This window comes from Podarcis erhardii, assembly GCF_964252035.2.
Source record: "Podarcis erhardii genome assembly, chromosome: 7".
Taxonomy (NCBI): domain Eukaryota; kingdom Metazoa; phylum Chordata; class Lepidosauria; order Squamata; family Lacertidae; genus Podarcis; species Podarcis erhardii.
Window position 1 is genome coordinate 43391320 of NC_138511.1, and position 24782 is coordinate 43416101.

Here is a 24782-nt window from a genome sequence, read left to right on the forward strand (position 1 = left end):
CCTGTTGTTTTCAAAAGCACTTAATGCTATTAATCTGGAGGAGGGAGAAATCTGGAACAAGCAGGTACAAACTATGCCTCTGCCTGATGCTTTTGTGTCCACAGCGAAATATATCAGAGACGCGGCGCCAGAGTTCCATTTTCAAGCCCGTCATATTTCCTCCCGGCACCCGCTTGCAAAATATGCGCCACTGTAAATTTCCTGACAAAATTCTTTTTGAGGTTATTTCCTCACGCCCCCCCCTCCCTAAATTAAGCCATACTAATTATTTTCAGCTGGCTTTATCTCTCCTTCGCAACACTCAGGGAGGGTGCGGGCGGTGAGCATTTAAAGCCGCCATAAACAAAAGAGTGGTTTGGAAAATAATTCTATCAATTAATCAAATTAATCCTGCAGTTTGAGTTACAAGCCCCAAGTGGCAGGATTCTAGCCTGCGGTTATGAGCTATCTCTCGTTGACAGTGTTTAAATGTTATGATTGCAACAGTAATTAAAGAATATAATATACCCGTCGCTTTGCGGCGGCCTCCGTGCCTTTGGAACTCAGGGAGACTCACACAGAGGTCATCTTGAGGACAAAGGCAGACTGACCAGGAGGGTCCTGGACAAGCTTTTCTCTACCAAGTGCTGGTATTATTATTATTATTATTATTATTATTATTATTATTATTATTATTACTTTCTGCATTCCACTAATGCAACAGAATGCTCCTGTTGCTAAACCTGACAAGCTGAGACAGTGGCTCATGATGCAACAAAGCCCCCTTGAGAATAGAGGGGAGTGGACAGTCACCAAGGGAAGCCAAAGCTGCTCCTCTCTTCTCTGTACAGGGGATTGCTCACGGACAGAATTAGGGCACATGTGATTAATTGTGTTGCATTTGGAATGCTGAGAAGCAGATTTGGGGATATTTTAAGTACAGCATTTCAGGGATAGGAAGAGATGTGTGAAGGGTGGAGTTAGGAAACAGGAGTCAGGGTGATATCCATCAGGGAGCCAAGCAGCCAAGGATTAAGACTCGCATAGCAAAGCCCAGACAATCAGTGTTCAGAAATGCTGGGGTATGTTGTAGAAGCACAAATAAACTGTGGGCCAAGCATGCTGGAGAACATTAGCAGTGCAAGTGGGAGTGAGGGCTGGTTATTGTACCATGCTGCCCTTCCTCTTAGGGCTCAGAGTGACATGTTAGCACCACAACTTTCCATTGTCTCTGAAAATGGAAGATCTGCTCTTGGGTAACCGAGGTGTCATCTGAAAGTCATCTGAAAACCTTTTCTATTATTTGACAATGGCATCACAACATCCCAAGTCATGTGCTGGCTGCTCTTTGTTAACAGAAGAACACTAAACCAGAATCATAGAACTGTAGAGTTGGAAGAGACCCCATGGGTCATCTAGTCCAACGCCCTGTAACGCAATTTCAGTTGTTACATGGTAGCCCAGTCCTGCCTACCAGGGAACCACCTTCCCACGCTCACTGCATCCCCAAAGGACGAGAAACGAATAGAAGGCAGACTGTCTGAAAAACGCCACACAGACCGGTGAGCTTCTGTGAAAATATTGGACTATATTTGAGAAGATAAATCCGGGCCCCGTTTTACAGTACCACAGCATTATGTTCATCTCATACTTTATTCAACAATATTAAAAGAGGCAGAGGCGCTCAAATAGCACCTTTACAACATCTTTTTTATTATTTAAAAAATGGCATCTTCTGTACTTTTCTCTGTTCTCTGACAAATATCAAAATAAAAACTTTTAACATAATGCATTGCACCTGACGTATAATTAACCTACTTTTTTTTTTTTTACACAAAGAACTGCAAAGGTGCATATTAACAGGATAAAGCCATTTAATTCCTTAAAAAAAATGAAACACATATAGTTTGCAAGACACACGCAAAGTACTCTGAGAGCGTGCCCCCCTTAACCCCTTCAGTGCATTGTCTCCTCCTCTTTCTCAAACATGGAGGTCCCTATTAACAGCTGATTATCCTCCAAATCACCTTTTGCACCTGAGATTCAAGCCTCAAGATGTAACCTTTGCTGCTTACACTGCAGAGCATTAGCGTCACAGGAGGAGCATTGTCAGAACACCATCCTGCACTCTCCGTGTTAGGTTTAGACAGGCAACTGTTTACTTCTTTCACAAGTTTCTCCCTCTTTCTTGACTCGTGTGTGTGTGTGTGTGTTCCTGTCTGTATTCACATTATGAAAATAAAAATAGCACCAGTTTAACTGCATAGTGTAAAGCCCATACCAAGTCTAGCAACTACCTCAATACAGTAAGAGTTTGTTGGTTTGTTTTTAATATAAAAATGATACCTTACAGGTCCTTGAGACACAGTACTGCAGGGGAGTGGGGAAGATGTAAGTTGGCAGTTTTCTCACTGGAAAATATTAATAATTAAAAACAATAATAAAAAAACTGTCACAAATCTTCAAGGTGCAGTTTAGCTAGGTTAGAGGGGAAGGCGTGTACATTTCTCTTTGCAAAAATAAAAAATATAACCCTCTTTTAGCAACATCTACAGTGGTCTAATAAAGACAGTAACTTTCCAAATGCTGCATGGCAGTTCTTAATGCCACCTTCTTGGAAATGTCTGTCTGTCAAAACTGTGGCCTGCTTCCTTCTTAATTTAATTTTTTAAAATTGTTATTTCTTAGGCTGGCTCCCAATTAAATGAAATCGTTCGGGATTATTTGTGCAAAATCTTTGGGAGGAGGAAAAAAATGCTTTCTACAGTGTGCTGCACCTTATGAATAAGACGTCTCTGGAATGAAGTTCATCTCTTCAAGTACTTTGTACAAAGATAACAGAGACACAGTATGAAAAGGGGCTGGGATTTGCAAGTATCCTTATAACCTCAGCACTTCTCCAATAAAGCATTTCCTCTTGACGCTTCACTCTGCCCAAAGCGATTACAGTTTTAGTTCATGAACATCATCAGCAACATCAAAGTTCTAGCATTTGCATGATAAATCAGGTGAATTAAAGTAGATTAGCAAGACACAAAGCAAAACTATTTCAGAGGCTGCAGTGCAAGTTCATTTAAGCTAGACAGAGAAATCACGCTACACAAACGAATTTAATGCTTTGATAATTTCTCTCCCCCCCCCCGCAAACCCCAATGAAAGCAGCGAAGGATCACCATAAGTCACTTTCATAAATTACTCAGAAGTATCTCTTCTTAAAGGAATTTTAAAGCTACTTAATTTCTGCCCAAACAGTTGGCTTAGGAGATTGTTCTGGGATTCAGCTGTCCTGTAATTGTGAGAGTCGGGCAGCTTAGCACCTTGGACAGCTCTGTGCCGGCTCAAAGAGCCTGGCAGGGAGGCAGAGGGGTCTTTGGCTAAAAGGGGGTGGTGGAAGGCCTTGCTGGCCAAGAGGTCCTTCTTGCGTTTCAGGTCTCCATTGGCATGGCGGATCTCCGCCTTCTTCTGAAAGCATTGGTCAAGCACCATCTTTTTGAGCTGGCCACCAGCCATGGACACCTTGAGCGTAGGGCTCAGTTTGTTGCAGTGAGGGTCCCTCCTCCGGGGGGAAAGAGCAAAAGCATCACTGTTGGGCCAATCAGCCCTTTTGAACCCTCCAGCGGCGTCGCTCCTCCCAGCATCTGGCGTCCGGGCTTTTTTCTTCTTGTTGCCCTCCCCCTCAATGTTCTCGCGGGAGGCTGAGCTTCCTTTGTGAGCGGATTTGTGTTCTTTCCGCTTTTTGGGGTGAAGCTTGGTCAGCCCATTAGCAATGGGTCTCTCTGGGCATTTGCTCAGGTCAGGGTGGCTGTGCTTTGCCTGGGCACTTCCCACCTCGCTCCGGAGGTGGCCGCTCACAGGCTTGACGGGGTTGCTTCCCATCTCTTTGATGCCAACACTGGTGCCGTTGTCTCTGGAATAAGCAGCACCCATCTCTGGGAGGGCCTTGTCTTTTAAGGGTGGTGGCTTCTGAGTCTCTTCTGCACTGCCCAGGGAGCAATGGACACTGGGGTCGTTCTCGGCATAGGTCTGCCCACCTGTGACCTTCTTTGAAGGCATCTCTTTGGCAGACCGGTTGAGGGCAAGTGAGGAGGTCTTGTCCTTCAGCAGGAACATGTGGAAGGTTGCTTCAGGTAAGTGCATCTTGGTCGCACTTTCCTGAGGAGCTGTATCACTTAGATCAGGATTGCCGCTCCACTCAGTTTTGGGAGTCCCCTTGCATTCTGTCGCCCCCAGATTTGCAGCAGGAAGGTCAGGCATCTTGCTCACGGGTTCTTCTTGGAAATGTGGGCTGTCCCAGGTTCCCATGGCATGTTCACCTTTGCTGTTAGAGGTGACTTTTTCTGGGGCCACTGCCTCTTTGCTGTGCTTCTCAGAGAAATGAACTGGAGGCAGCTTTTGTGTTGGTGGTGCTGTTTGCTTATGTGTTAAGCTGGCTAGATCAATACTAACTGCATCAGTAGAGTCTATGGAAGGAGGTGGATTGTCGCCGAGGGAGTCTCCTTTCACCAGCTGTCTTGCAGAAAGTGCAGTGGTGGGCTTGAGTTCTGGGCCACCTGATTCATCCTGGGGCAAAACTGGAAAAGGGGGAGGCAGATAATCACACTGTTTTTTTGCAATTTCACCCAGGAGACTGGAGTAGCGGCCCACCAGGTCTTCTGTTTTTACGGAGGTCTGGGGTCGAGGTGTTGTGGCCACATTGGCTGCTGTGGATAGAGGCTCATTTGGAGACAGCAGAGGTTCACTCCCTAGTTGGGGGACACAGGTGCAATCTGCCTGCACAGGTAAGTGCAAGCAAGGTGCAAGCAAGGTGTTGCGATGCACCAACTTTTTCTTTTTGGCTGCTGGTATGTCTTCCCGCAGGTGTCCTTCCTCTTTTACTTTCTTATCCCCATCCTTGGCCGAGACTCCTGGCCGCATCACTCCTCGAAATCGGAAGGTCTTGCTGCTCCCCACCAGGTGCTTCTCCATGTGCCGGTCATACTGCTCCTTTTTGGAGAAGGTGTAGTTGCAGGTGCTGCAGATGAAAGACTTCTTGATGACATGCATGACATCCGCACAGAGCTCACAGGCATAGAGTGTGGTGTGCTTGATGTCTGCTTCCTCAGCCGTTCCATGCTCTTGGCTGAGGTGGTTCCGAAGCTCTTTGGTTTCCTGGTAAAACATTGGGCATTTGTGGCACAGGTAGATCTTCTGCAAGCTGTGCACCACCAGGTGGCGCTGGAGCTTGAAGGGCTTGGGGAACTGCTTCCCACAGTGATGGCAATCTCGAGAGGGATCTTTGCATTCTGGGTGCATGGGAGCCAACTTTGGAGCCCCTTCGGCTTTAGGGGCAGGATCGGGAGATGGGGCTGTTGCTTTGGGAGAGGCAACAGTTGGCTTGGTTCTTAGTGGGACCTCCAAGGTGTCCTTGTTGACAGTCACTTCTTGCCCTCCTTGGGGTTCCTTGGGACTTTTGCTCTCTTTGCAAGCAGGTGCTTTGCTGCCAGGCTCAGCATGCTTGGCTGATTTGTTGGGTTTCCGGCATATGATAGAGTTCAGGAAATGCGTGACAGCATCATCATCATCACTGAAGCAGCTGGGCAACCCACCGAGGACAGATTTCTGAGCCTGGCCTTTCCGGGCAAACTGAGTGGCATGCTCTCGTAAGTGCTCATTGTACATCCAGACATCAGATATTTCCTTCAGGCACATCCCACAGGCCCACAAGCCGGCTTTGTTCTTGGCATGCTTCTCCTTCAAATGGTCCCTTAGCTGCTCCCGGGAGCTGAACTTCCTCTGGACACACATGTAGCATGTTGGTGGAGGAGAAGGGTTGTGAGTGAGCTTGTGGAAGTCCAGCTCCCCTAAAGTGAGGAACCACTGGAAACACACCTTGCACTTGTATTGCTTGTCTTTAGCCTTGAGATTCAAGTCGCTACGGGTTTTCCCCTGCTTTCCTTCTCCTAGCTTATTTTTGATGGGTCTGCCTTGCTGGGCTGGTGATGGTGGCTTGAACCCTGAGGTGCATTCATCATCAGTGTGGCTGAGATGATCTTCCCCAATGTTGTAGAAGCACACATCTCTCATCTCAAACTTTGTGTTCAACATATCCATATCAATTGTATGAAACTCAGACAAGCCAGGATTTTCATTCATCCTAGTGTCATAGGATTCTTCTTCCAGGTCAGGAGGTTCTGGACTGGGAGCCATTGATGATTGCCCATTTGTCAGTTCCACGGATGGGCTGAGCAATGTTCTGTCAACAGAAATGCCTTCCGTCTTCTTCTCAAGACTACCCCAACTACTCAAGCTTGGAAGATCCTCTGTTGGACTCCTTACTGTGCCATCGCTCTTCAAATCAGTAATGTCCTCCCTTTGCCTGGGATCGTCTGGCTGCAGAACTTTTTTGGTAGATCCGGAATTGATATCACTTACTATTGCTTTGCTGCCATGACACATGTTGAGAGTCAGAGCGTCATCAATGGAGATGGTGTCGTACTCACAAGGGTCCTCCCTGGTGACACAGAAAGAGCTGGTTTCTCCTAGATCTGAAGCCATCCTGGTTGTAAAGAGACCCGCCATGCCTTCTGGCCTAGGGTTTACTTCTATGACAGGTTTGGGCTTCTTGGTCCGCTTTCCATATACCCGCCTGCACTTCCGATGGGCAAACCGGTCATTCCTGGGGAAAAGTTGTGAAAACGTGGAGTCATCATCAAACAAACTCTGCAGGTCTGGACCCATGGCATCCCCCTCATCCCCCTGAGATTTATTCCTCATCTGAAGCTCTTCCATCCTCAAAGGCTTGGACTCTGTGGGATAAGGGACACCACTGGAAGCTTTTTCTGATATGGTTTCAGGGAAGTCCTCTTCAACTGCTCCAGCATGGCAGGACTGCTGGAGGCTGTTGGGACTTGGTGTATACATTGATGGCCTCTTTTGATTTCTACAGCAAATCTCTTTGGGTGGATTCTCTTCAGATGACTCTGGTTTTTCCATGCTGATATCCTCACCTGGTTCTTCACAGACATTGCTCAACCTTTCCTCAACTTGTTTTGGGTACCTGCTCATCCACTTCTCTGGCAAGTGTCCTTTCAACCCTGGATCCACCAATTGCTCATTACAGCTCCCTACATCCTGAAGAAGCTCTTGCCCAGCCATCTCTTGGGCTGATGATGTCTTTTCACCAACTTCTTCCAAGTCCTTGACTATTGGAGGGTGAAGTGGCAATGGTGACTGTGCCCTTGCCTGTTCTTGGAGGCCAGATGTTGGAGTGCTGCTCTCCAGTTCTTTAGAGACAGTGGTCAGAAGGAGGTTGACAGTGCAGGGAATCATTGTGGAGCGAAGCTCAGGGATCTCACTCTCTAGATGAGAAGATTCGATGGTTTCATTGGGAAATACTTTGGCTTTTCTTGCCTTTTCCTTCAATTTCTTCCTGGCAAAACTGCCCAACCCACCAGCACCAGCCTCTTTGTCTTTCCCTCCTGTGTCTGGCCCTGGTTTAGAGCCAGGTGCTGAGTTGCCCAATCTCTCTGCCTCCGTCCTTAGCGACATCGTTTTCATGTCTTCATTTGGAACATCTGTACTTTGGAGTTCCTGGGTTACATCAAATGAAATCACACTTAGGTCACCGAGCACCTTACTAACAACTTCTTGGATCTCTGGACTGGGCTCTTTCCTTTGGCTCCTGCAGGATTTGGGAAATGGTTGGCTAACGCCTGCTTTTGACAGGTGTGAGCTGCTTGCTCTCTCTTTGATGGAAGCCCTGCTGTTTCTCAGAGAGAGTTGCTTGCTTGCCGTGAATGCCTTTTCCAGTGGAGCACAGTCCAGGCCTGGCAACGGAGTGGTCTCCTTTTTCTCCTGATGTTTCACAGTTTTGTGCCTCATCAACCCAGTTTTGGTTCTAAAACGAACTGTGCAAATATCACAGGTGACTTGCAGTCCTTTCCCCTTCTTTTCTTTTGCTTGCTTGGTCTTGAAATCATCTTTCAGACTTTCATCATTGCCTTCCTCTTGTTCTGTGTAGCTAATGTACCCTTTCACACTCTCAGAGCCTTCATTCTTCAAACTGTCGCCTCTGCTGTCCATGTCTTGTGAAGCCTTCTTGATCCCAGTCTCTGTGGTCTCTGGAAATTGGCCAGCACTAAGGTGAACCTCACTGGCATTAGCTGTTCCTGCAAGGTCAGCAGTGGCCATCTCTTGATCATTAAGGATCTCTGGTTGAGCTTGATCTTTGCTGCCTTTCTGGAGGCAAATCTGAGCCTCCTTTGGCCCCTGAGGCTTTGACATTAACTCCCTGTTTTGATTCGTCTTTGTATTTGTAAGCTGAGCAGAATCTGTCTCTGATGCAGGCTGGTCAAGCATGATGTTTTGCAAGGATGCTGACTGAGAACAGGTAATCACATCCGTCACAGAGCACATGCCACTGTCTTCATGACCTGGATGCTTGGATAGTTCTTTGGGAATATCATTATTTTTAGAAGGTAGCAGGCTGGGAGATGTGCAGCTGTTGGCTTGTAATTTCAAGGGTATTTGTATCTCTACAGGAGGAGCTGCCAGGTCGCTAGAGCACAGGGAAGAGGCAGGTGGTGTACAGACAACCTTTTCAGGTTCTGCCAAGGTGCTGGTGGCATCTTCTTCAATGTGCTGTTGACTACTATTGATCATATCTGACAGCAAAGGAGAGGTGGCGCCACAAGGGAGCATGCTGGGTAGAAATTGTGGTGCTTCTGTCCATTCTTGGTGCTCCGAATAATCCTGCATGGGATTCCCAACAACAGTCTTCTCAGCACTAGAGGAGCACCTGCACACAAGGGGAATCTGCTGCTCCCCAGCAGCAGTCGGACTCTCTTCAGATGGTGGTACTCCAAAGTCAGAGAGTGTTACGCTGCCTGTGTCACTTTTCAGCACTTCTTTCTGACTAGCCAAGCTGACTTCCAGAGACAAAGCTTCTGCACAGTGGCTGGCTTGCTCCTCCAAGTTCTGGCCTTCTTCTGATACTGGGCTGGTTCCCAAGCAGAAACCTCTCCCGTGCAAGCAGTAATCATCCTGATGTTGATTTTCAGGTGAGTTGCTGGGAGCCAAAGTCACATGACATTGCAACTGTCCCACCTGATCACCACTCCTTTCCATCTGGTGGACTTCTGCAGCACACAACACTTGATCCTCACAGCAGGCTTCGCCCCAAGGTGGGCAGTGAGCCACAAGTCCCTTGAGCGTGGCTGGCAAAGCACAGCCTAGTGTTTCATTTTCAAATGATCCAGAGCTTAAGGGGGATTTTCTGTGGCTCCTAAATGCCAGGGTTGCATTCTGCTGATCTTCTACCACCTCTCCTGTACCTTGACAGCCTGGCGTTCTCTCTTCCCTTAGCAATGAGGTCACCACTGAGCCGCTGAGTGGTGAGAGGTGTCTGTGCTCTGGGGAAATGCCACCTGCACACAGTTTAATGTCACCCACCACCTCAAAACAGTCATCTTTTAGGTGCTGCTCCTGCTCCTTCTCCTCTGCAATGGGATTGTGTCTTTCAGGGCTCTGAAGGGCTGATTGCTCTGTAGTGCAGGGAGCCCTTTCACCAAGATATTCTGCCTGTTTGCCTGGTTCAAAAAATAGTTCAGTTGAATCAGATGCCTTGGTCCTGTTCTCAGATTCGTCTGCCAGGGAGCTCTTCCTTTCCTTCACTGTGGGACTTTCAGCCACCTCCTCACTTGCAACAGGGCCCATAGATGCCTCTTCCTGTTCAGACTGAATGTCAACACTTGCAGGCAAGTGGGAGGTGGGCAGCAGGGCTGGAAAGCATGGCATCAGCAAGTCCTCCTCGTTGCTTTTGGCCGTCCTGGCCACAAACAACTGCAGCTGCTGCAATGGGTTGCCTGCCTTCTCCTGGGGAGTGGACACATCTTCTACCTCCCCATTCATCTCCTTTGAAAATGGCAATGTGTCAAAAACCAGTATTTTCCCATCTCCAGCTTTATTGTGTAGGGCTGGAGAGTGGCAAACAGTCTGTTGGGACTTATCCAGAAGGGCAGATCCATCCTCATCCCTTGGGAAGAGTGTGATGCTCTCCAGCATTTCTGGGTCCTTGATGCTTTGGGCACTAGAGGGCAAGTTGCCATCAAGCTCTGGACCACCAACATCTTGTAGTCCAAAATCTGGCTTCAAACACAGAACTTGCTGCCCGTACGTTTCCAACTCAGCAGCACCATCAAAAGATTTTTCCTTTGGTGGCAGTTCTGCAAACGCCTCCCCTCTCAGAGGCAAAGGCTCATGCGCATTTAGCTCAGCTGCCTCCAGAGTTTTAGGGAACAATGGATCAGGGCTTTGGATCAAATGCTCTGTGTAGCTTGGAACTCGCAAATCGTCAGAGATGCCTGAAGGGCATGGATCTGGCATGATTCTGGCAGGTGCAGCCTGCATTTCACTGAAGTCATCTTCCTCGGAGATTTCAATACCCTTCAGGTTGTCATGAAGCTTGTCTTGGTCCTCTTTGGAGTTAAAAGGACCTCCCAAAATCAGATCTGTGGCAGATGGTGTATGCATGGTGGAGTGCATTGGGCTGAATGGCACCGGACATGGCCAAGGGTCCCTGTGGCTTCTGTACTTGCTATCTAAAGTTGCAAGGAGACTTTTCTCATTCCCTGAGTTTTCACAGACACAGGCTTTTGTAGAAAGGAGGCTTGCTTTCTCAAACTCGGCTTCTGTTAGGAACAGCCCTTTCCCATTGCTTTCCTGGTCGAGGGTTAAGAGTGAAAACTGGTGGGTGGCTTCCTTCTTATCTGTGCTGGTAGGTTGTCTGGGAGCTTGGTGTTCATCGGATACTTCCATGTTCAGCTTGTTTGCTTGCAGCTGGCTTTCCAACTCAGTGACTAACCTTTTGATCTCGAGCTCGTCATCTGAGATAGTGCTCATGAAAGCCATACTGTAATCAGCCATCCTTTCGGCTAAAGGGATTTGGTTGATCTCGCCAGGGTACCTTTTAGCGGCTGTTTTTTCAACAGGGAGGCTGTGAAACTGGGCAATGTCTTCTGGCAAAACTGGGGATGTCCCCTCCATCAGATTCCAGTCTTTCTCTTGTGGGAATGGAGAATACTGCTGGTCAAAGGGGGTGGTTTTGCTGAGCTGATGATGGCCAGCACACTCAAAGGCCACGTAATTGTCCTTGCTTGATACCACACCATCATATAAGGTGGCATCAAACTCGGCCACAGGCAGCTCCCCGAATACTGATGAAGAATCAAAGCTAAGAGGTGAGGGGACTTTGCTTTGTTCATGATTATCACCTTCGTAGGGCGTGATCTCAGGGTGCTTCTGTTTGAATGAGCTGAGGTCAATGCCCCCCTGGCACAGGAACACATTGTTGCTGTGTGATGGTTCCACACCTGCAGCATCCGAGAAAAGGCCCGATGACTCAAAGCTGTTAGATAACCCTTTGCAGTCATAAAATGCACCAGCAGCATCAACGAGCGCAGCAGCTCCTTTCCTGGCTATCCCTATGCCCATGGGATTGTCTCGGAAACAGCTGATTGGAGCCACAATCAATGGTTTCTTTGAACACTTGAGGTCTACTTGTTCATAGCTGTTGCTCTTGTCACTGGGGATGTCATGGCTGCCATCAGAGGATGGGCCACTGAGCTCATCCAGGTGGTATTTCAAGGCCTCTCCATTGTAGGCAGCAAACTGGGGCCAGCACTGATTCCTTTCCAGCGAACATTGCTCGGCGTCTTTCGGTGCAGCCAGGGGCTTATCATCATTGTGCCTTGATCCCCCGTGGGACTGTTCTGCATCCTCAGTGCCAAAGAGCCCAGTGGGGTTCTGGTTAAGAAGGCCACTGCTGTGATAGCTCTTCCCCTTGGCCTGGAGCAAACCTTCGTCTCCATTTGTGCAAGGGACTGGGGACATGCTGGGGCTCTGATGCACCTGGAAACCTGCTGCCTGAACTGGGGGTGAGTTGACACTGCCTTGCTCACTGGACAGCTCAGAGGTCATTCTTTGGCTTCTTCCTCCTACCACTTCTTTCTCAGGAATGTCCGGCTGCTCTCGTGGATGTGGTGCGGCGTGCAGCAACCTCTTCCTCTCTTCGCTTTCCTTCTCAGTGTCAGAATCGGCCCTCTCGGTGCTTTGAGGGCTGTTGCTCATCTCACTGGACAGGCTGGTGCTCTGGCAGCTGCTGGTGGAAGAGCGGCTGCACCTGTGCCACACTCTGCCCGTGCATTCGTTTTTACTTCCAGGCTCTTTGCTGGCAGCCCTTTGGGGCCCCTCTCTGCCCCTCCTCTGACCGTACCTCCACGCCGGCTCCTTGTCCTTCTCCCTCCCTGCTCTCCCTTGGCGCCTCCGACTGAGGCTGCTCCTCAGCCTCCCGTTGAACCGCTGCCCCGCCTTCCTCCTGCAGTGCCGTTTGGCGTATTCCACGCGCTCATCATCCGATTCTGAGATGTATTCGTACTCGCCAAACTTACTGTCCTTGGCCTCAGGGAGCATCCGCTCAGCAAGCAAGGAGAGCGGCACGGCTTTGCCGCCCTTGCTGTGCAGCTTGTGCAGCTTGTTCTTCTGCTGGACAATCTTGTGGATGAGCTCCTTGCTCCAGGTGCCGCTCCGCAGCTTGCGCTTCTTGGCATCCTTCACAGAGAGCAGGCTGTTCCCTGGAGAAGGAGGGCGGTTCAGGCTCTTGGTCTGCTTCAGCTCTGACATGGTTTTGGCCTCCTGCCTTTGAGGCATAAAGGGGCTCCTGCAGTTTTTCCTTCTGACCTTTGTTTGGGCACTTGCATCAGCGTTGGCCTCACCATACATTGCCAGGTCACTAGCCTTGTTCTGAGCGGACCCCCTGCTGCTCTGTGTTCCGAGCCTTTCCTCTCCCTGGTCTGGAAACCAGCTCGCCACTCTCTCTTTATGCCCATTTTGCTTCCCGGGTGGTTTCCTTTTTGACAAGTCCATGCCGGGATGATCATCATAGCAGCTCAACATTTTCACATTCTCCTCCATCCCTGGGTGCTGCTTCGTTTTCTTCCCCGAACCAACGCTCTCTTTTGCTTTGTAAGTGGTCCCACCATTGGTGACCTTCACAGAGGCCAATTCTTCATCAGCAAACACATCGATGAAGCTGCTGTCAATCTCAGGGTTATCTGACTGGTACCCAAGTCCGTTCAGAGCTTCCGTGATCAAACTGTCGAGCTTTGCGTCGTCTATCTCCAAGTCAGAAGCACTAAGCGGCATGGGGTTTGGGGCAAGGCCGTTAAGCTGGCTCGCCTTCAGAGGGTCCTCCTTGGATTCCCCTTTGCTCTCTCCATCTGCAAAATCAACAGGAGGCAGCAGGAGGCCCAGGCCAGCTTGCGGATGCTTTGTGGACTCAGGAGGCACCTGATGTTGCCTCCGGATCTCCGCCCCCCGGGAAGAGCCTTTTGATGGGCCCTGGAGAGCTGCGTGAGAACTGCAGAACTGACGGTGGTCCAGGAAAGAGGAGAGAGTGCTGAAGTTCTGGTCACATTGCTTGCAGGTCAAGAAGACATCCAGCTGGTCGAGGCTGGTGCTGCTCAGTGTGCTTGCCAGGAAGTGATGTGAGGAATAAGGCGGTGGAGGCAGCTCAGCCTCAAAGCCCTCCAGACACCCTTTGGAGGCATCCGCTTCTGGCTTCTGGACGTGGCTGTCCACAGGGACACCTCTGTAGAGGAGTTCATCCTTTGAGGCACCTTGGGAGAGATGGAAGCCCTTGAGAGGGTCTGCTGCCTGGTAGTGGATTGCGGTTGAGCTCAGTGAGTCAGAGGCATGGAAAGGCTCACTGAGATCCTTTGGGTGGCACTGGTGGTGAAAGAAGGGCGACGTGGTCAGCACAGTGCCATCTTCAAAACTGTGGCTGTTTGGGCTGCTTGACGTGGGCGAGAGGGATGAGCAGGTGCTGCCGCTGCTGGCCGGGTGGGGAGCAGGTGATGGGAGAGGAGAATCGGCTGGGGAGGCCGTCAAGGCTGACGGTGGCAACACCAAAGCTGGGTTGGAAGAGAGACGAGAGGAAGTTAGCGGCAGTGCTTGGCTCACGCTGAAGAAGAGGGGCTTGCCCCTGGAAACACACATGCCAGGAAGTTCCGTGTCCTTTGCCCCATCAAAGCCAAAAGCGTTGGCCGGAGTGCAGTTCTTTGATCCTGGATCATGCTGCTGCCTGACGACCCCCTCTCCAGTCAGCAGGGCTTTACTTGGATAGCTGGGAGTGGAGTTCTTCTGAACCTTGCTGCTGCTGTCCCAGTCTGATGCCCCAAGAGGGAAAAGTGGCTTCTGGCTGGCCAGCTTCCTTGACAGCTCAATTCGGTCTTGGCCGGGCATTGCGGAGGTGAGGCGCAGCTGCTGCCAGGCCTTCTTTATGTGCTGCCTCTGTTCTGCCCCTGGGTGGCACCCAAACGAGAGCTGGTTCCCAGCAGGGCTTGGGTACACGGTTGAGCTTTGTTCCATGGGAGGGTAAGCCTTCTTGCCTCCCTCCCAAGACTGCAAGAGCCGGGGTTGGGCCTGCACAGTAGTGGGAAGGCTCTTCTCAAAAGGCACTGAGCCCAGGCTGGCAGCACTGGCCGTGGGGTCGCCATAAGGCTTGTTCTGAAAGTGCACTTGGGGTAGAGAGACCTGTGGCATGTTCCTTCTCAGAGCACCACCGGGATCCAGTATCCTTTGACTAGCTACGTTGTCTGTCAACAAGGACTGCCTCTTCCCGATCGGCTTTGGCAAACTAGAGACGTGTAAACTGGGTGGGAAAACGCCTTGGTTTTCTTGGAAAGTGCTTGAAGTTTGGTCGATAGCACCAGAAGGAGAGATAGCACCATTGTGGTCAGTGGAATGTTCATTCCTTCCTTTGTAGCAAGGCAAATGCCCTTGAGTCTGTGACGGGAGGAAGGGAGCCTGCTGGGGAGCCAACCCGTACATCCTGCCCTCCAGGCCAACGTGGTCATAGGAGCCACCGGCGAGAGCTTCCTCTTTCCATTCCCTGGAGGAAGGATGGAAGGCAAAAGCACCATGAGAAGCCTGACTGGTGGCCAGCGACACATCGATGTAATCTTGAGCATGAATGTCGCCTTGGAAAGGGTCCGCAGCAGAGCTGTGCAAAGTCTGGAAGGGGTACTGGAACGACAAGGGCCCCACACAGTGTGTGCTAGGTTTGCTGCTCTCGGGGAACAAGGGGCAAGCTTTGGGGGCAGAGAGTCCATTGTTAGCACCTGGGAGGCTTTTCTCTGGCAAAGGCCATGAGCTATTCCCATTACCTTGGAACTCCACATAATGCAGCTGCCCGTTGGTGCCAGAGTTTTCATGAGGAACACCGGCTGGCAGCTGAAGCTTTGCGCCATGGGCTGGGCGCGCGGTTGGTGTCGGGGAGGTAAAGTTGCTAGAGATATGGCTTGAGGGGGCCTCAGGAAAACACCGTGCGAAACTGAGGTCTTCCTGCTGCAGTTCTACCTCTCTCTCGGGGATACTGGGGACGTGGAACCTGTAGCTCCCCGAGATGGGTCCCCGGCCCACTTCGACCTTCTTGGGCGGGGTGACCTTCTGCTGGGGATAAGCAATACCAATGGTGGGGTTTGGTCTGGCATTGCTGATAGTGAGTCTATAGAGCTGCTGGTGGCCACGCTCTCCTTTTCCAGACCGCTTGTTCTTATCCCGCGCTCTGCTCTTTCCAGGGGGAGACTGGGGGCTTCCTTTGACAGAACCCCAAGGGCCATCGCTAAGGAACTTGGGCCTGTTGTGGAGGGACTTGAAGTCTATCTTGCCTGCTTGCTGAGGCCGGATCACAGCTTCCCTTTGATTGTGTGGCTCCTTGTCCTTGACACCAGTGAAGCTGGACCCATTCTCAGTCCCAGTGTGGAGACATGACTCTGAGCCTTCCTGGAGCTGACCATCAAATTCACCCACGTCTTTCTTGCCAAATTGCTCAAAGCCAGTATCTTTGTCTTGGGCGCTGGGCTCAGTATCGTTGGTGGCATAAGCATGCTGTGTCTCTCCCATCATGGTACTAAGGACCAGGCCTAAAAGGAACTGGTTTCCTTCAGCCCCTCAGCACGGGAGTCCTCCATGGCAACCATCATCCCTTCTTCTCCAGCAGCTGTGAGGCACCTCAACCTCTCGGACAGCTCCCAGTTCCATCCTGGCTATGGGGCAGGACTTGCGTATGAGGCCTGTTGGGGGTTCATCTCAGGATTCCACATGGGACCTGCAAGACAGAAATGCCTCGTGAGATTCAGAAGCTCTGCAGTCTCATATTACAATGCTCAAATATTTAAACGTTTACAATATTTGGTGACAAAACCCAAGGACTAAGGCTGCTTCTCCCTGATAGCAGAATGTAAGCAAAAACATATCAAACTCATGTTCAAGACTGAAACTTTGCTTGAGATTGGAAGGAGTTGATTCCAGGAATCAGCAGGGTGCTTTGAGGGAAGAGTTGGCCATGTCAGGAAATGGACAGAGTCCCCTGTCACTTACTGCCTACTGGGGTTAGCACTGGCCCCATCCTGGGTCAGAACCAGGGAACTGTGTTACCCAAGAGGCAGAAAAAGCACAAGCTCAGGGCACCAGCAAATGAGAATTTTTTGAAATAATCTGACAATTGGTTTTGGGGTTTTTTAAGCATCACAGGAAAAATCTGAACTTTCTAAGACTTCCTTAGCCTCCACATTCTTTCCCTATTTTTCTGTTCTATTTTATTACTTATCCCCACCTAAACCAGGAGTGGGGTGTCCTACTAACATAGGCGGAAATAATGCCAGGAAATCAGATTCTGTCAGGTGCTTCACATGAACCATATGCATGCACATTTCAGCATACATGTATCATTTGTGTCATTTTGGGGGGAAATTATTTTATAATTTACTATTGTTTGTATTTTGAATTACTTAGGGGGGGGGGGAGTGCCATAATATTTTCAGCGCTTAGGGCCTCTCCATCCAGCCCAGGTGCGAACAGTAGGAAGGACCAAGCTTTTTAGTGCAAAAGTACCTTTGAGAAACCCAAGCTGTTTACAGACCTTACGGGGGGGGGGGGGAGTCCACATTCTTGACAGACATATCCAGCTGCGGCAATCAGCCCCCCACTCCCACCCCCACCAGCATCCCTCCAGCACTTCAAAGGTTATTATAAGTAATTTACCTCTGGCTAAAACCTGCTGAGGGTGGCATTTTTATTGCCTTAAAATGATATTTCTCTTAGCAGGAGCAGATGACAGAAGTGCCCCGCCTATGGCTTATAGTCAGGAGAAAGCTCTACCTTTGATTTCTTAAGCTGGGCTCTCTGGATTTCTCCCTTCACCCCCACCCCACCCCCCAGATTCTCTCCTGGCACCAATCATCGTTTCATGTCCAGAAACAGCTGCTCTGCCCTTTTCTTCTGCTTGATTGCTGGCAGCTGAATGGCAGCACAGCCTCCATTGGTGCAAGGCCTTGAGCAGAAGGTGACTTGACTTGCATGCAAAAGTGAAGGACACTTGCAGAGGCCGGCAGCACCTACATGGGGCCAAAGGGGGTCTTCTCTAGTCCAATGGGGTGCCTGTAAGCAGCACATGAGCAGCAAGGGTCTCTTAGTCTTAGACTGTGGGATTGGCTCAAATACATGTGCCAGTCTTGGGCACTGGGCACCCATGTGCGGAAAGATGGGCAGGCCCCCAAATGCAAAAATCTGGACATGGGGCCTCAGAGGGGCACATAATATGTTTTATTGCCTGTTGACTTTTTTTTTGGGGGGGGAGACAATTTCTGAGATGGCATGGAAGATATTTCAGGGTCATTTAGGGCCTCCCCAAAAGCATCCTCTTTTCCAGGATTAGCCAACATAGTAACGGATGGCAGCTGTTGAAAGGCCAGCTGAGTTACACAAGGGAAGCCACAACCACCTGGATGTTTGATGCTCAAAGGAGGGTCCCATAGTGACAGACATGATTTTAATGCAAAAGGTTCCAGGTTCAATCTCTGGTTGAAACCATCCGGCAGGAGGAGATGTGAAAGGCTTCCTTCTGACCTTAAAGAGCTGCTTCTGGTCAGAGCAGACCAGTGGTTTACTCTGGGGTGCCTTGAACAATGGTCAGGGGTGCTGAGGGCAACATTGGCCTCTGTCCCTCTTCCCTCCTTCCTCTGATGCTCTCTTGCATCTCTGGCTCTGGCTTGCATGGCTGTTTATTGCAGTGGCCCTGGCTACAAGCTCCCCAGGTGAATGGTGCCTCTAGGGCTGGCCAGGGGATGCTTCTCAGACACCTGCAGGGCATTGTGAGGAGGCACCTCTCTTTGGGGTGGGGTGGGGCAGCTCAGAGACCAGGGGGGCAGCTGTGGCTGCCCAGAGAACTCCCGAGGAGAGGAGGCTAAAGGAACACTCCACAAGGGAGGGTGTTTGAAAAAGGTGAGAGGCTGCCAGCTCGGCAGACAAGGGGTGACATAACTGGGCTCCTGAGCCCCACAGGGGTGCCACAGAAGGAATGTAGTTGGTCAAAGGAGCCATGGACTCAAAAAGGTTGAAAACCTCTGGAGTAGACCAAAAGATGTAAGGATCCAATGGCCTGATTCAGCAGCTTCCTGTGCTCATATGTCACATCTACACTATGCACTTAAAGCTCTTACACCAGAGTCATGTTTTCCTCCCAAATATCCTTGGAATGGCAGCTAGTTCTGGGTCTTGTAAGAGCCCTCAGCACCCGTAACAAGCTATGGTTCCCAGGATACTTTCGGGGATGCCATAACTGTTGAGTGCATGGAATGTATGGCATGGATTTGACCACAGGCACGTGCATTTACATCATGCAGCCAGCTGAGTGCTTTTGTCTGAGCGAAGCAGTCCTGCCCACTGCATCAAAAGGCCTGCTTTTTGAGATATTGTATAAGTAACCCCTCTCAAATGTATTTATTCTCTTTTGCTAAAGGCTCCTGTTGTCAATCTTGTGAGAGTCTCTGGCTTAGTCTCCTGACTGGCCCAGAAATAGCACAAAGCAGGGTCTTGAGGAGGCACTCAAAAATGTGTAGGCACTGTACGGTGAAATCTCAGAAGCCAAAGAGATTGCCAAGTAAGATTTCTGGTTGTCAGTGGGTTGGGTCTGCCCACACTCTTTCAGCTTAACTTTGCAATCTTAAGGACTAGCACCTTAAAACAAGAAATAAATAAGGATGCTCAGGATGCTAAATTTTGCAGCCAAAATTGCACTGTGAGGTCACATGTTGTGATGGTGGTAAAATATATGCAACTTGAACCCACAGCTATTTGGAAAGTACTTCATGCTTCCTCTTAGCAAGGGTACCACAGTTGAAGGGAAAAGGCTGCAGCTCAGTGGTACAGCATCTGCCTTTCATGCAGAAGCCTCCAGGTGCAGTCCATGGCATCTTCAGGTGGGACTGCGAATGTCCCCAGCCTGAAACCCTAGAGAGCTGCTGCCAATCAGTGTAGCTAGTACTGACCTAGATAGAGCAATGGTCCAACTCAGTAAGAGAACTTCCTATGGACATTTGCAGTGGGCGTCAACTGCTTCATTTGCCCTTACTACAGGCTCAGCATTTGAGCGGGAGTAATTTGGTGCTAATTCCTCAGCTGACATTATCTTTAAGTGTAAAGCAGCTTAGATTGGTTATTTCCAAGTGTATTCTCCGGAAAGTTGGATTTTCTTTCAGCTCTCATTTTGAAGCTTGGGGGGGGGGGGACATATGTGGGGCTGTCAAAATCTCCAGCTAGGCAACTGGGCTGATGGACAAGTACTCCACCAAGAGATCTAACCTCGGCCACTTTCCTTCCTGCTGCTTCTACTCCCAGCTTGGGAACCAAAATGTTGCAGAAGGGGTTGCCTGAGGTCACTGGCCGCTGCCTCTTTGATCTGCCCATTTTATCAGCCCTGTCCATCAACCAGGACAGAGTCTGATGCAGCCTTGACAGCCTTAAAAAAAGAAAACAAAAAACCACCTCTCCACAGTTTCACACTTGGCTAAGCAAAATAAATCCCAGCCCGACGGAGGTAGCTGAGAGGGTCCTATTGCTCTCCCTCTCTGCCAGCCAACAATGTGCCACTTATATGCCATTTGGAGCCACGACGGGCAAGCCTGTTTACTGCTGCTGAAATTTGCAAAGATACCTTGCCAAGATAAAACAACCGACAAAACCAGAGCTAGTTACATTATCACAGTTGGGTTCACTCAGCCACATAAAGAAGGCCTTTTGGAATGATTTTTTTTTTTAAAAAAAAAGCCTTCTCGTGGGGATTCAATAAAACTTGCAACATTTGCATTGCTGGGGCCTAGGCTGATGGCTACATTATTGCAGGCAGCCAGAAGACATAAATGCTTGGCTTCCAACTCAAGCAGTTGATTCCATGAACAGATAAGTGGAGGGTGTGTGGAAGAGAAACACAGGAGAAGATGGCAACATAGGGAAGGATCTGAGTGACGATGCATGCTCCTGGCTGCCTCACCGCAAAAAGGATGTTGTAGAGTTGGAAAAGGGCAACACAGATTATTAAGGGGATGGAGCGACTCCTCTACAAAGGAAGGCTGCAGCATTTCGGACTTTTGAGTTTAGAGAAAAGGTGAGTGAGAGGCGACATGATGGAACTGTATAAAATTATGCATGGCATGCAGAAAGTGGATAGAGAAAACTTTTTCTCCTTCTCCCATAACACTAGAACTCTGGGGCACCCAATGAAGCTGAATGTTGGAAGACACCCAACAGACAGAAGAAAGTGCTTCTTCACACAGCGCATAGCTAAACAATGAAACTTAGTCCCACAGGAGGCAGTGATGGCCAACAAACTGGAAGGCTTTCAAAGAGGATTAGACAAATTCATGGAAGAGAGGGCTATCAGCCGGCTGCTAGCCATGGTGGCTCTGCTCTGCTCTGCTTCCACAGCCAGAGGCTGTAATGTAATGCTGAATACCAGTTGCTGGAAACCACAGGAGGGAATAGGACTCCTGAGCTCGGGCCCTGCCCGCCGGTTGCCTAGTTGCCATCCCCGTGATCATTTCACGTTGTCCTTTTCTGAACCTTTTCCCACTCTGACAACTGCACCAGACTTAAGACACCTGCCACTCTGGAAGCTGAAAAAGAAGCCTGGTAGCTGGGTGGATAAACCTGACACCCATGGATTATCCCAAAAGTATTCCCCATTGATTCAAACAATGGCACTATTAGAATGATTCCAAAACATTCCCCATAGATTCAAGTAGGGGCCCGCAGCCAGCATGCTGAGGAGGGAGATGGGAGGAGGCTTCAGCCATCCAGGTGAAAAGGTGCTCAGTGCCTTTTCAGCAGAGAAAAAACAGATCCCACGCAGCAGAAAAGTAGCCACTGAACTCAAAGCTGCCTCTGAGTGCCTCTTTGACTTCCTCCACCAACTTATTAGTTTTAAGCAATTTCCCCGAGGGGGGGGGGAGGGTTAATAATGAAGCAAACCCTTATATTTTGTGCATGGCAAGCATACAGAAGACCATTTGAGTGGCTCATCAAGATTTAAATTATATCCAGGCAGGTTAAACTGAAGCTTCTCAAGTCAAAAGTTTGGCTATGGTTATGGAAAAAAAAATTTAAATGGTTATTCCACCACAAATACACTCAATTGTTGTTGTTGTTGTTGGTGGTGGTGTGTGTGTTTTTAAATCAGTCTATCCTTTAACAGGCCCTGAATGGGGTTTTCTATTTTTTGATGGGCCCTAGAAGGAGAAATATATGGGTGAGAGGCGCAAGGGGATTATTCCAGTCTGCTGGGGGATTAAAAAAGAAATTCAGAACATTTGCTTTAAAAAGTCAAACAGCCCCTCCCCCTCCCACAGCCACCACTTGTCAACAGGCCATACCTTGGAAAACTTCCTTCACTCAGCTACTGCTGGGTCTCGGCTTAACTTCCAGTGAAATATGAATTTCTTGGCTGCAAGCAAAGTGAAAAATATGTCAGGAATTTTTGTTTGGCTTGGCTGCCATGGCCGCCACAGATCACAAGCTCATTCAAGCACCTTGCCAGAGCTGGATGTGAAAGGCGCGTTCTCCTCCGGCTGTGCTGTTGGACGTGCTGGGAATGGGTGCTCCCGGGAGACTAATGTACAGATGTGCTCGGCTGCCGGCTCCGAGTGATTCAGTTGAGCTGGCTTCTCAGCACACACTCCACAGGGCAGTTCAGAGGTGCTGGTTGCCCATTCTCCCTTGAATCTGACAGTGGCTGCCATTTCAGGGCATCTGTCCTCAGCACAGGCAAGGGAGACCCGGAGACTGATTGATTCCCAGAGCCACTTCCAAAGCCTTTAGAGCGAAATCAGGGCAGCCATGGCTGTCCCAGCTCAGAGAGAGGGATGTCTTTCACAGGCAAAGCTGTCCATTTCAGATTCAGTCTTTACAAAAATCTGTCAGGTTTTTTTTAGTGTGCATTTATCCTAATTTACACATTTTTGTATGCAATTTTAACTAGTGTATTCATCTTTTCCAATCACTTTTTGCATTTTTTTGTATCTTATATGCACTTTTATACATCCTTTCCCCTAATATTATATGTATTTTGGTTCACTCTTTCGAAGGGTTTGCAGAACTGCATCACAAAATTAAGAGAAGGAATTTCAGAGGATGGGTGACTTTTGAGACTGAGCATGTATACTAGTCTTCGCTCCTCACACTTAACGCCTCTCCTGGTTCTGGTAGACAGGGGGAAGGGAGCTTCTCACAGCAGGAGGGAGAGGCAGCTGTGCCTCTTCACCAGACTGACTCATCTCCCCCTACTCTCCTACTTCAGCTTCTGCCTCTGATTTTGGACTTCTCTCTGCCACAGACTCCCCCCACTCACTAAGTCCTGTTACCACTTCAGCTTCCAAGACCACCTCCTGCCAGTCTGCTCTCTCTTCTCCCTCTGACCACTCATTGTTGTCCCACCATCAATTCCTGGGCTCAGAGCCATCTTCCCTTGGGGGTTCCCCAGCTTGTTCCCCCAACTATTCCTCTGCATCCAACCAGTCTGTGGCAGTCATCTAGTCCAACCTTGTGCAGTGCTGGAATCCCTGGCAGAGGCTCTGTCTAAAAACCTCCAATTAAGGAGTGTCCTCCACCTTTTAAGGAAGTCTGCTCTGCTGCCAAACAGCTTTTGCTGTCAGAAAGTTCTTTCTAATGTTTAGGAACTTCACATCTACTTTTTTGACAGTGGGGAGGAGGAAGGTGGGATAGATGTGAGCAAATGAAGCTATATGCACATAAGTGTCACATACGGTGGGACTCAACGATAAATTAAGTAGCAGCTTAATTCGCCTCCTTGATACAGTCATCTGCTCTTTAATCACAAACACACATCTCTCTTGTTAGGTATGTCTTGAACTTTAGATCAATTCATTTGGCTCAGGGCAATTATGAAAGGGTTTGTAGTGCACAGATCATTTTTCAGGGCTCTCGGCTTGAAGATTTTCTGCCAGCATTAAATTAATTCCTTTATTTATTTCAGAACCCCAAACCATAAAGAACTGTGTGCAAACAATTACATTTGGTACGAATGACACCACCCAACCGCTGCAGGTTTCGATATCGTACAGAAATTGTCTAGAGGCGCAGGATTGACTGCAACTCCTTTGAGGGACTGTAATAAAGACTGAGTTATTTTGACATTTATTTAAGAAATATTTATCTCTCATTTTGCTTCTAAATGCTGCCATTCGCTAAGGAATTATCTGTTACCTAAGTATGCTGATAAATCTTCTAAGGTAAAAGTATATCTCAGATGCTGCCAGGAAAGGTACATTTAAGAATGCTTCCTAAATTATCAGCTGCATTTATCTTAATTACTTTGGTAAAAGTAGAATCTGGCATTAGGGTGAGTTAAATTGAATGGGCGCTTGTCTTTATCATATCACATATTTGAGATCATTTAAGGGAGATAAAAGGGACAGGACTTTGGTGGGGGTTGGGGGGGGACCTCCAGGTGGCGTTCAAGGGTGGGAAATAGCAAGGAGTGTGCTGGGAGGGGACCAGAGGGGCTGTGCTTAGGACCAGCTCAGGATATGCTCTGGTTCTTTTACCAAGGAGGTTCAAGTCCCTGCTCAGCCAAGAAATTCACATTGTATCTTTGAGGCAGTCACCATCCCTCTCAGGTTAACCTACCTCACAGGGTTGTTGTGAGGATAAAATGGTCCCTACACCTGGGATCTATTACTTGAGCTTATGTCACTGTATTTTATATTTTTCAGATGCCATTAGAAGCCACTTTGGCACATAAGACATAAAATAATACTTTATACCGATATTCTCTTCAGTTATTGTTGGAAATGGCTAAACACGTGGGTTCATTTTCCCCCTAGTGGTTTCTTTTATTTTGCTTCAGGTGTGTTTTGTGAACTACACATTTAACTAGGGGATGCCATCCCTGCCTGCTGTGCTGGCCAGCCCCATCTACCTGCCAAGCCCCCTTTCCCCACACCTGGCCAAACGCTCCTCCCTTTATACCTGGCCACTTGCCTCACCCCTCATCCCACCCTGCCCTTCAGAGCTCACCCCAAGCCCCTCATCCTCTCACAGCTCACCCCAACCTCCAACCCCCTTTAAAGGAGGGTGATAGGTGCTTCAGGTCTGTCAAACTGCTCTGTGAAGCAAACCCCCTCCCCCAATTAAAGCATTCTATAGCCACATTTAAAGGAAGAGGAGCTTCAGAGTGCAGTTTGGCAAGCCACTCTGTAAAGGGTCTCTCCTGCATCTGTTAAAGAGCTTGCCTGGCCGGCCTGCCACCTACCTGCCTGCTGTTCTGTCATCACACTGGAGTTGGCACAGCTGCCAATCAGTAGCCACACAAACAGCAGCATGATGACAACATTACATTTTTATGTATACAGGAAGACAAATGGTTTTTTGTTTTGAAGGTCCCTTCTCCACCACAAAGTGCACTAGTGGGTTTG

The 24782-nt window shown here is 49.1% G+C and overlaps 1 protein-coding gene across 9 annotated transcripts in view; it reads right to left on the reverse strand.

Moving 5' to 3' along the window:
* Positions 1-1613: 1613 nt before the first annotated feature.
* The window catches only part of ZNF469 (zinc finger protein 469), a 270551-nt gene continuing 247382 nt past the window's right edge, over positions 1614-24782 (reverse strand). For 7 of the 9 annotated variants that reach the window (XM_081872030.1, XM_081872028.1, XM_081872032.1 and 4 more), the window contains 2 exons: positions 21723-21793; positions 1614-16123 (listed from right to left, as the gene is read on the reverse strand). In XM_081872030.1, coding sequence (XP_081728156.1) covers positions 3172-15921 — 12750 coding nt within the window. In that variant the 5' untranslated portion in view covers positions 15922-16123; positions 21723-21793 and the 3' untranslated portion in view covers positions 1614-3171. Of the gene's footprint in view, positions 16124-21722; positions 21794-21878; positions 21918-24782 lie in introns of those variants that run through there. The other 2 variants (XM_081872036.1, XM_081872033.1) reach the window with 2 other exon arrangements.